This window comes from Aegilops tauschii, chromosome 4 (genome assembly GCF_002575655.3).
Source record: "Aegilops tauschii subsp. strangulata cultivar AL8/78 chromosome 4, Aet v6.0, whole genome shotgun sequence".
NCBI lineage: Eukaryota > Viridiplantae > Streptophyta > Magnoliopsida > Poales > Poaceae > Aegilops > Aegilops tauschii.
Genome location: NC_053038.3, coordinates 526685124 through 526695858, shown reverse-complemented (window position 1 = coordinate 526695858; position 10735 = coordinate 526685124). Strand labels below are relative to the sequence as shown.

The 10735-nt window shown below is 53.0% G+C and overlaps 1 protein-coding gene across 1 annotated transcript; it reads right to left on the bottom strand.

Annotated features, from left to right (window-relative positions):
- Positions 1-3685: 3685 nt before the first annotated feature.
- LOC109783097 (cytochrome P450 89A2) lies at positions 3686-5986 on the bottom strand. Its single transcript, XM_020341701.4, has one exon. The coding sequence runs from the start codon at positions 5741-5743 to the stop codon at positions 4178-4180; it is 1566 nt and encodes a 521-aa protein (XP_020197290.1). The 5' UTR covers positions 5744-5986; the 3' UTR covers positions 3686-4177.
- Between the last annotated feature and the right edge of the window lie 4749 nt (positions 5987-10735).

Here is a 10735-nt window from a genome sequence, read left to right as displayed (position 1 = left end):
GGCCCCTGGCCTCATGAACCGGGACCAGTGCCCCCATTGGTCCCGGTTCTGGACTGAACCGGGACTAATGGGCTGACCCGGCCTGAACCAAAGCCCTCTTTTCTACTAGTGTGCCTTCTCATCATCAAGTGGGTGAGAGCAAAAACAAGCTAACATTAGATTATATATTATTACAATAAGCGGATTTAGAAAGAAAACCACAAAAAATCCCAAAGTAACCCTGGACATGTCTAGAAAGAACTGCAAAACTCGTACACACAGCCTGGCTTCAGAAATGTTACAAAGTAATCACCATCAAGTCATATGTCACACACATAGGTGCTAACCCCACCCCACCCCACGCCCCCACGTCGCCTAAACCTAGCCGACACGGGGGAGATCACGCCGCCGCGCCCTCGGCCTCCTCTACCCGTCCCTCCCTCCCGCCGCCGCCTGAGTTCACACTGGCGTAGCCCTGGCTATGGGCTGTGACGGCCGGAGGCGTTGTCTTCTCTCTCGCGCGCGGACGGTTTCCGCTGGCGACGGTGACATGGCCAATTCGGTGATTCGGCAGTGCAGTGCGGTGGGATCCCGACGGCGGTTGTGGCGGCGGCGCGACCTTCCGCGGCGGAGGCGCCCTCCTGTAGCGGTGACCAGAATCTCGGATCTCGCCGGTCCCTGTTGCGCGGGCCGGCGGATCTGGTGCGCGGCGGTAGACTGGCGCGGTGGGCCTGACGAAACCAACTAATCTGGCACCGTGGTGGTTCCGTGACCAACTAGGCGACGACGACTGTATCCTTTGGGGCAGGTCCCCGACATAGGAGGCGGCGATCCGTGCAGAAGAAGCTGGATGGTGTTCTTTGAACAGATCTAGGTGAAAACCTGCTCTCGGCTAGATGCCATGGCCGACGATGGCGGCACTCTTCGGTGTCATTCCCTTCTTGGAGGCATTGCCGTGGAGAAGTTCTAGGCCACTATCTGCTACCTCAGGGAGGAAACCCTAGATCAGTAGATCGGAAGACGACGGCGATCTTGTGTGTTTCCACCCTGGGGGCGTTGTTCTTGGAGGTGTGCATGGGCTCGAGCGACCAGCGGAACTCATATTTGGTGGAGCGGTGCTTCATCCAACACATTGATGGCGACGGATCTCGACGGCGTGGCGCAGTGCAGATTCGGCGTTCGATGTGCGAGGATGGACTCGCGCAGGAGGACGATGTTGTCTGACATCATGGTGGCATCGATGACAGTGAGGACTGACTCGGTCGATGCGTCAGTTTCTACTCTGAAGATGGATCGATGGAAGATGGTGGTGTCGGGCCTTGCAGGGTGTGCATGTGGTGCCCGCTGTGAGTGCGCCGGACCGGTGTGTGGCCCCGTCCCAGTATGAGGCTAGGCTCGGGCAACCGGCTTTAGATGTTAGGCTTTGATGCGATGTCTATTTGGTATTAGGCTCGGACATTCGGCACCCTTTCTTCATGGGGATAGATGTAGCAGCAGGTGTTGCCGGGATGGTTGCTTTAGGCGAACTGATATATTACTTCATAAGGTCCTTGTGAATAATTAATAAAATGGATGCATGCATCGTTCAGAGACTACTCTGAAGGTGCATCTCTTCCATTAAAAAAACACATATGCCTTTAAGGGAACAACACAAACGTAAAGATCTGGCCAAATATATAATACGGGAATGACTTCATCTTCCATGCTCCTATCTTGGTGACGAATGCGCTACATTGACTGGGGTCCGATAGACATGCTTGGCATCGGTCCGGAAATCTAGATCTATCATCTTCAATGGGGCGATCCATTTCGTTCACCGCCGTCTGTTTGGGTTGGCGCAGACACAAAAGGCGGCCCAACGCGCCGACCCAAACGGACGCGCGTCCGCTTTTTGTCCGTGGGCGACCCACCCGGCCCATTTTTGAGCCGGATTTGCGTCAGCACGGACACGCGACGGACGCGCGCACGCTCGTCTTCTCCTCCCCCGGGCCCGCTGGTCGGTGGCACATTGGCCTCCCCCATCCAACAGCAACCCTCGCCCGCCTCCTTCGTCGCCGACGCCGACGCCCATTTTTGCCGGCGACTCTGCCAGCTGCCGGCGCCTCCACATCCGCCCAGCAACGCCGCCCACTCCCACGTCGCCCTCCACCGCCGTCTTGCTGCCGGGGAGCCGACTGCTTCCCACCCCCACGCTCCCCCACCACACAGCTGCCCCCGACCAGGAAGCCGCCTCGCCGCCCAGGCCAGATCCTCACCGGCACGCTCGTCGGACGCCGGCCCACTCGTCGGACGCCGGCAGGGCAGCTAGGTGGTCCGTGCGCGCCGCGACTCCCTTCGTCGGCCGTCTCCTTCGTTGACGCCCACAAGTTGTTCAACAGTTTGCCAAGGTACAAAATGGACTCCGCCGATGAGTTCTTTTTTCACAATTTCCTTTGCGACTCCGACGATTCGTCGTCCGATGACGAGGAGGAGATATTGGCAGCCGTGTTGGTCCATCACCACCTCAACAGCCAGCGGCCGTTGTTCCGTGGCTCCATTTCGGGCCACCTTCCGGCGTTGAATCACAACTGAGAGAGCGGGCATTTCCTTCTTTTGAAGGACTACTTTGATACAACAAACCCGTTGTTCAAACACCAAAAATTCCGCCGCCGTTTCCGTATGAGTAGGCATCTTTTCAACCGTATTAGAGAGGGGGTGGTCGGCTATGATGACTATTTCGAGTGCAAAGAGGATGCCGTTGGGAAGATTGGTTTCTCCTCTTATCAGAAATGCACTGCCGCCATCTGAATGCTTGCATACGGAGTGCCCGGTGATCTCATTGACGAGTACATCCGTATGAGCGAGTCTACATGCCTAGAGTCCCTGTATAAGTTTTGCAAGACTGTTATTGCTGTGTTTGGCCCTGAGTACTTGAGAGAGCCGACTGCTAAAGATACAGCCCGTTTGTTGGCGATGAATGCTAGCAGGGGCTTCCCAGGGATGCTTGGCAGCATAGACTGCATGCACTGGGAGTGGAAGAACTGCCCTTCTGCTTGGCAAGGGAAGTATAAGGGCCATGTCAGGGCTTGCACTGTCATACTAGAGGCCGTGACGTCTCAAGATCTCTGGATTTGACACTCTTTCTTTGGCATAGCCGGATCACACAATGATATCAACGTGCTTCAGCGCTTGTCGGTGTTTGCTAGGCTTGCCGAAGGCAACAACCCACCGATGAACTTTATTGTCAACGGCCACAACTACGACAAAGGATACTACCTGGATGACGATATCTATCCTCAGTGGACCACTATTGTCAAGACAATACCCAACCCTGTCGGAGAGAAGAGAAAAAGATTTTCCCAAGAGCAAGAGAGTGCTAGGAAGGATGTCGAACGTGCCTTTGGTGTTTTGCAATCTCGATGGGGCATCGTTCGGTATCCTGCTCATACCAGGAGCACGCAGAAACTGTGGGAGGTGATGACTGCTTGTGTGATCATGCACAATATGATCGTAGAAGACGAGTGCCCGGAACGTCTGTACGATCAAGGGTTTCAGTTTCAGGGTGAGGATGTTGTGCCTGAGCATGGAGGAGCGGCAACGTTTGAACAGTTCACCCAATTTCATCATGACATGCGTGATTGGAAAACTCACGTGCAACTGCAAAATGATTTGGTTGAGCATATGCGGGCTCATGTTGGCAACCAATAGATGTATCTTCTTTTATTCATTTGCAAAACAATGTGAAACATTTTTATTTATATTGGGCTTATAAAACTATACTATTTTATTCGGTTTAAACTATGTTATTTGACAATATGTTTGAATGCAATTCATCAATGTAAAATAGGGCGGCCAACCCGCGCTTATATGCATCGGCGCGTTGGGTGTGCTGCCGACCCATATCTAAAACAGGGCGGACACCAGGCTGACGGTCGACCCAAACGGACAAAATCGCTGTCCTTTTGGGTCGCCCCCGTTGGAGTTGCTCTAATGTCCAAAAGATTGCATATCGATGGTGACTAGCAACTGGGGAAAAAAAGGTGGCCCCCAAATTGCTTGTCAACGGTGTGGTCGAACGTTCACCCCCTCTTCGCTCGTTAACCGGCTGGACCCAAACTCTCCTCATCCTGTGCTCTGAACCTCATCCCCTGCCTTCCTCTGTATGTTCTTCTTCTTCTTCCTGCACCTAACACCCAGAGGACTAGTAGGTAGTACAGTGTTATCTGGTTCTGGGCAGCAGCCGCGCGCGTAGCGGCTTGGCCATGACGACGGTGAACTCCGGCTTCTCGGTCAAGTCCACCTCGTCGCCTGCAACCTCCTGCCACTCGAATTCCTTGACCAGCTTGGCCACCAGGTACTCGAGGTGAAGCATGGCGACGCCGAGCCCCGCGCAGATCCTCCTCCCCACGCCGAACGGCATCATCCTGATCTCCCTGCTGCCGGTCACGTCCACCCCCTCGCCGTCGCCGCCCGGCAGGAACCTCTCGGGCACGAACTCCATCGGCCTCTCCCACTCCCGCTCGTCCCTGCCCATCTCGGCCACCATGAAGTTCACCGAAGCGCCCTTGGGGATCAGGTACCCGCCCACCTCCATATCCTCCGCCGCCCTGTGCGGCAGCACGAAGTGCCCCGGCGGGTGCTTGCGCAGCCCCTCCAGGACCACGGCCTTCAGGTACGGCATGCCGTGCGTCTCCTCCTCGCTGACCTCCTCATCGTCTCCGTCTCCTCTCTGCTGCTGCGCTTTGGTGATCTCGTGGTAGAGCTTTTCTTGGACGCGCGGGTTCTTGGTCAGCTCCGCCATGATCCACTCCAGCGCGGTGGACGTCGTGTCCGTGCCGGCGTTGAGGAACTCGGAGCACAGGCTGACCATCTCGTCGTCGGTGAGCGCACGCGAGGACTCCGCCTCGCCGGGCAGCTTGATGTCGAGCAGGGTGTCCACGTACGAGTGCTCCAGCGTCGTGTCCTCCTCCGTTGGCACTGGCTTGATCTGCATCTGCTGCTTCTTGCGCTCCCTCCGCGCGTCAATCAGCGGCAGGAAGATCTCCTTCTGCCGCCGCCGCAAGGCCAGGGCCGTCTTGAGACGCCCGCGGAAGAGACGCTTGGTGATGGCCGGAAAGAAGGCAAAGACGCTCGTCTTCCGCGCGGCGAACATGAGCCAGTCGCGCTGCGCGGCGCCGACCGCCCGCACGGCGGCCTCGTCGAGTTTCTCTCCGAAGCACATGAGCGCAAGGAGGAAGAACATGGCGTGCCGGAACGCGTCCATGACCAAGACCCCGCCGCCGTCGGGGCCGGGCTCCCGCTCCCGGAGCTTGTCCAGGAGCACGCGGCGCGCCCAGGCGCGCGCGGGCGCGAAGAGGCGGGCACGAGACGGGTGCAGCGTCTCGGAGACGAGGTGGCGGCGCAGGAGGCGCCAGGCGGGCCCGTAGCTGGCGCCCGAGACGGTGCATCCGCTGTTGATGACGAGGTACGGGCGGTCGGCCAGCGCGGCGCCGCGCTCCACAAGGAGAGCATGGGCCACTCGCCGGTCCGCCACGAAGATGGAGAGGCGGGAGCCGACGCGCAGTGAGACGACGGGCCCGTGCCGCGCGACGAGGCGCCGGAGGAGGTGCTCCGCGTCGACTAGGGAGTTGCGCAGCAACAGCAGGCTGCCGAGCAGCGGCACGGCGATCGGGCCCGGCGGGATCTTGGGCTTAGAGGCGCCGTGGTGCACCGCTACCAAGCGGACGAGGAGAGCGATGAAGAGGGCGAGGAGGGGCAGGAGGAACCATGCGACCTCCATGTCCATGGTGACTTGCTACCGGCCGTGCTCACTTGTTCATCTTGAGGTGTGCATGCACTTGTTTCAGGCGTGACGTGACGGAGATTGCTCAACACACCACGTGACAATGACATGGTAAGGGAGCAACTTGAAAAGATTCTCGAGCAAAACATGGCCTGATTTTCAATCAAGATGAGTAATCAAGAGATCTGTACGTTTGCAAGCAAACATGAATAAGACAAGACATCCAGCTCATACAAAGCCAAACTTTTCTTTTTCAAAAGGACAGATCTCGTCGTCGCACTACTAGCCGTCTGTCGCCGCCGAAGAGGGCCCATTTTTTGCATGCCACTTCCACCAGCCGGCAGCCGCATCACCATAGCAATTTTTTTAATGTAAAACCAGAGACAAACGTGGGCGGACTTTGCGAGCATCTGGACAGCACCCACGCCCGCTTCTGACCACCCTGACCCATCCAAATCCCTCTCCTTCCTCGCCCGTGCGCGTTCCCTCCCGAAGCCTACTGCTCACATTCATGCCACTGTAGAGCACGTCGCTCCACATTAAAGACGACTTAGGGCGACACGACCTCTCACTGCCTCCGTCATTGAAGCGACGCGCCGGCCGAGGGCGCCATTCGCGACACGTCCCAGGTGTCCGCGCCTGTTCAATGCCGGGGACGCGTTATTGGACAGGACGGGATGAATATCTACCTGCTCGTTCAATGCTCCGTCCGTCCGTATGCCACCATTAAATAGGCTCGCCGGCCGAGAAACCCACTCTGGCGCTGCGCATTGACGCACCTGGACGTTTGGTCTCACCGGGATCCGCTATTTAAAGATGGCCACACCCGACTAACTCCATGCCACAACACAAGCCGCTCCCCATCCTCCTCCCTTGCACCGCATCCGCCATGACTTTAGGTGGGAAAGCTCTGTGGGAGAGCCTTTCCACTGAGAGAAGTCCGAAGTGGCCGCCCTTGCAGTCGGCTGGCAAAGCTAGCTTGCCGGCCAGCTCGCCCTAGGTCTTCGACGACGAGGATGACCCCACGATGGAAACGGGCTCCGACGACACCGCCCGGCACCCGCGCCTGTGCACGCTGGTTTCACCTTGGAGCAGGCGCAGCCGCACCACAATGTCGTCAAGGCGGAGGTGCAGCCTGCGCCGGTGCCTATTGGCATTCTATCAAGAATAGGAGGAACAACGGTACAACCTGTTCCACGTGGAGCAGCACCAACTAGCAGAGGGCCAGATCAATAGCGAGCGCGCGAGCGAGAAGGCCGTGGTGACCATGGCCGTGGCGAACCCCAACTTCGGCGCGGAGCAGTGTGCCATCTATGATGTCATCCGCGCTCAAGCCGCCGCTCTCCAGGAAGCTAAAGGAAATATGCCCTAGATGCAATAATAAAGTTATTATTTTATATTCCCTTATATCATGATAAATATTTATTATTCATGCTAGAATTGTATTAACCAGAAACTTGATACATGTGTGGATACATAGACAAAACACCGTGTCCCTAGTAAGCCTCTACTAGACTAGATCGTTAATCAAAGATGGTTAAGTTTCCTAACCATAAACATGTGTTGTCATTTGATGAACGGGATCACATTATTAGGAGAATGATGTGATGGACAAGACCCATCTGTTAGCATAGCAAATTGATCGTTAAGTTTTATTGTTGTTGCTTTCTTCATGTCAAATACATATTCCTTCGACTATGAGATTATGCAACCCCCGGATACCGGAGGAATGCCTTGTGTGCTATCAAACGTCACAACGTAACTGAGTGATTATAAAGATGCTCTACAGGTATCTCCGAAGGTGTTTGTTGGGTTGGCATAGATCGAGATTAGGATTTGTCACTCCGAGTATCAGAGATGTATCTCTGGGCCCTCTCGGTAATGCACATCATAAGAAGCCTTGCAAGCAAAGTGACTAATGAGTTAGTTGCAGGATGATGTATTACGTAACGAGTAAAGAGACTTGCCGGTAACGAGATTGAAGTAGGTATGAAGATACTGACGATCGAATCTCGGGCAAGTAACATACTGATGGACAAAGGGAATAACGTATGTTGTCATAACGGTTCGACTGATAAATATCTTCGTAGAATATGTAGGAGCCAATATGAGCATCCAGGTTCTGCTATTGGTTATTGACCGGAGAGGTGTCTCGGTCATGACTACATAATTCTCGAACCCGCAGGATCGCACGTTTAACGTTCGTTGACGCTAGAGTAGTATTGGGATATTTGATGAGTGGTAACCAAATGTTGTTCGGAGTCCCGGATGAGATCCTGGACGTCACGAGGAGTCTCGGAATGGTCGAGAGGTAAAGATTTATATATGGGAAGTCATATTTTGGGTTCCGGAAAAAGATGCAGTTTTTTTGGTATTGTACCGGGAAGTTTCTAGAAGGTTCCGGAGGATTCCGGAGGGGTCCGGAAGTCCACTACCCAAGGGCTAGCATGGGCTGCGGGGAGGTGCCCTGGCCTTATTGGGCTAGGCGCACCAAGTCCTCAAAAGCCCATGTGGCTAGAGAATGCAAAAAAGGAAGGAGTCCTAGTAGGAATAGGATTGGACTTGGAGTCCAAGTCCTCTCCCCCTTAGCTGTGCCCTAGGGCTTGGAGGGGCTGTTTACCACGCCCCTCCACCTATATATAGAGGGGAGGGGTGCCCCAAGAGAACACACCAAGACCTTGGCGCCCCTCTCTCTCCCGTTACTCCGTAGTTCCACCGCCTCGTCCCGGCGACGCTTAGCGAAGCGCTGTCGGTGTTCCACCACCACCATCACCACCATGCCGTTGTGTTGGTTGTGATCCCATCTACTTCTCCTCTCCCGCTTGCTGGATCAAGAAGGAGGAGACGTCATCGAGCCGCACGTGTGCTAAACTCGGAGGTGTCGTCCGTTCGGCACTAGATCGATTAGATCGTGATCGGATCGCGAAGAGTACGACTACATCAACCGCGTGATAAACGCTTCTGCTTTCAGTCTACGAGGGTACATAGACACACTCTCCCCCTCTCGTTGCTATGCATCTCCTAGATAGATCTTGCGTGAGCGTAGGAAATTTTTGAAATTGCATGCTACGTTCCCCAACAGTGGCATCATGAGCCAGGTCTATGAGTAGATGATATGCACGAGTAGAACACAAAAGAGTTGTGGGCGGTGATCGTCATACTGCTTGCCACCAATGTCTTATTTTTATTCGGCGGTATTGTTGGATGAAGCGGCCCGGACCAACCTTACATGACCACGTTCATGAGACCGGTTCCACCAACAGACATGCAACTAGTTTTGCATAAAGGTGGCTGGTGGGTGTCTGTTTCTCCTACTTTAGTTGAATCGAATTTGAATGCGACCGGTCCTTGTTGAAGGTTAAAACAGCAAACTTGATAAATCACCGTTGTGGTTTTTTGTGCGTAGGTAAGAACGGTTCTTGCTAGAAGCCAGTAGCAGCTATGTAAAACTTGCAACAACAAAGTAGAGGACGTCTAACTTGTTTTTGCAGGGCATGTTGTGATGTGATATGGTCAAGACATGATGTGATATATGTTGTTGTATGAGATGATCATGTTTTGTAAAGTTATCGGCAACCGGCATGAGCCTTATGGTTGTCTCTTTATTGTATGAAATGCAATCGCCATGTAATTGCTTTACTTTATCGCTATGCGTTAGCGATAGTCGTAGAAGCAATAGTTGGCGAGACAACCACGACGCCACGATGGAGATCAAGGTGTCAAGCCGGTGACAATGGAGATCATGACGATGCTTTGAAGATGGAGATCAAAAGCACAAGATGATGATGGTCATATCATGTCACATATTTTGATTGCATGTGATGTTTATCTTTTTATGCATCTTATTTTGCTTAGATCGACTGTAGCATTATAAGATGATCCCTTATCTAAATTTCAAGGTATAAGTGTTCTCCCCGAGTATGCACCGTTGCGAAAGTTCGTCATTTTGAGACACCACGTGATGATCGGGTGTGATAGACTCTACGTTCACATACAACGGGTGTAAGACAGTTTTACACACGCGGAATACTTGGGTTAAACTTGACGAGCCTAGCATGTACAGACATGGCCTCGGAACACTGGAGACCGAAAGGTCGAACGTGAATCATATAGTAGATATGATCAACATAGAGATGTTCACCATTGATGACTACTCCATCTCACGTGATGATCGGACATGGTTTAGTTGATTTGGATCACGTATCATTTAGATGACTCGAGGGATGTCTATCTAAGTGGGAGTTTTTAAGTAATTTGATTAATTGAACTTAATTTATCATGAACTTAGTCCTGATAGTATTTGCAAATTATGTTGTAGATCAATAGCTCGCGTTGTAGCTCCCCTATGTTTTTGATATGTTCCTAAAGAAAACTAAGTTGAAAGATGATAGTAGCAATGATGCGGACTAGGTCCGTGATTTGAGGATTATCCTCATTGATGTACCGCTAGGTGACAGACCTATTGCAGGAGCGGATGCAGACGTTATGAACGTTTGGCAAGCTCGGTATGATGACTACTTGATAGTTTAGTGCACCATGCTTTACGGCTTAGAACCGGACTTCAAAAACGTTTTGAACGCCACGGAGCATATGAGATGTTCCAAGAGCTGAAATTGGTATTTCAGACTCATGCCCGTGTCGAGAGGTATGAGACCTTTGACAAGTACTTTGCCTACAAGATGGAGGAGAATTGCTCAACCAGTGAGCATGTGCTCAGAATGTCTAAGTACTACAATTGCTTGAATTTGGTGGGAGTTAATCTTCCAGATAAGATAGTGATTGACAGAGTTCTCTAGTCACTATCACCAAGTTATTGGAACTTCGTGATGAACTATAATATGCAAGGGATGACGAAAACGATTCCCGAGCTCTTCGTGATGCTAAAATCGACGAAGGTAGAAATCAAGAAAGAGCATCAAGTGTTGATGATTAACAAGACCACTAGTTTCAAGAAAAGGGTAAAGGAAAAGAAAGGGAACTTTAAGAAGAATGGCA

Excerpts from the sequence above, each read along its gene's own strand:
- LOC109783097 (XM_020341701.4), bottom strand. The coding sequence starts at position 5,743 with ATGGACATGGAGGTCGCATGGTTCCTCCTGCCCCTCCTCGCCCTCTTC.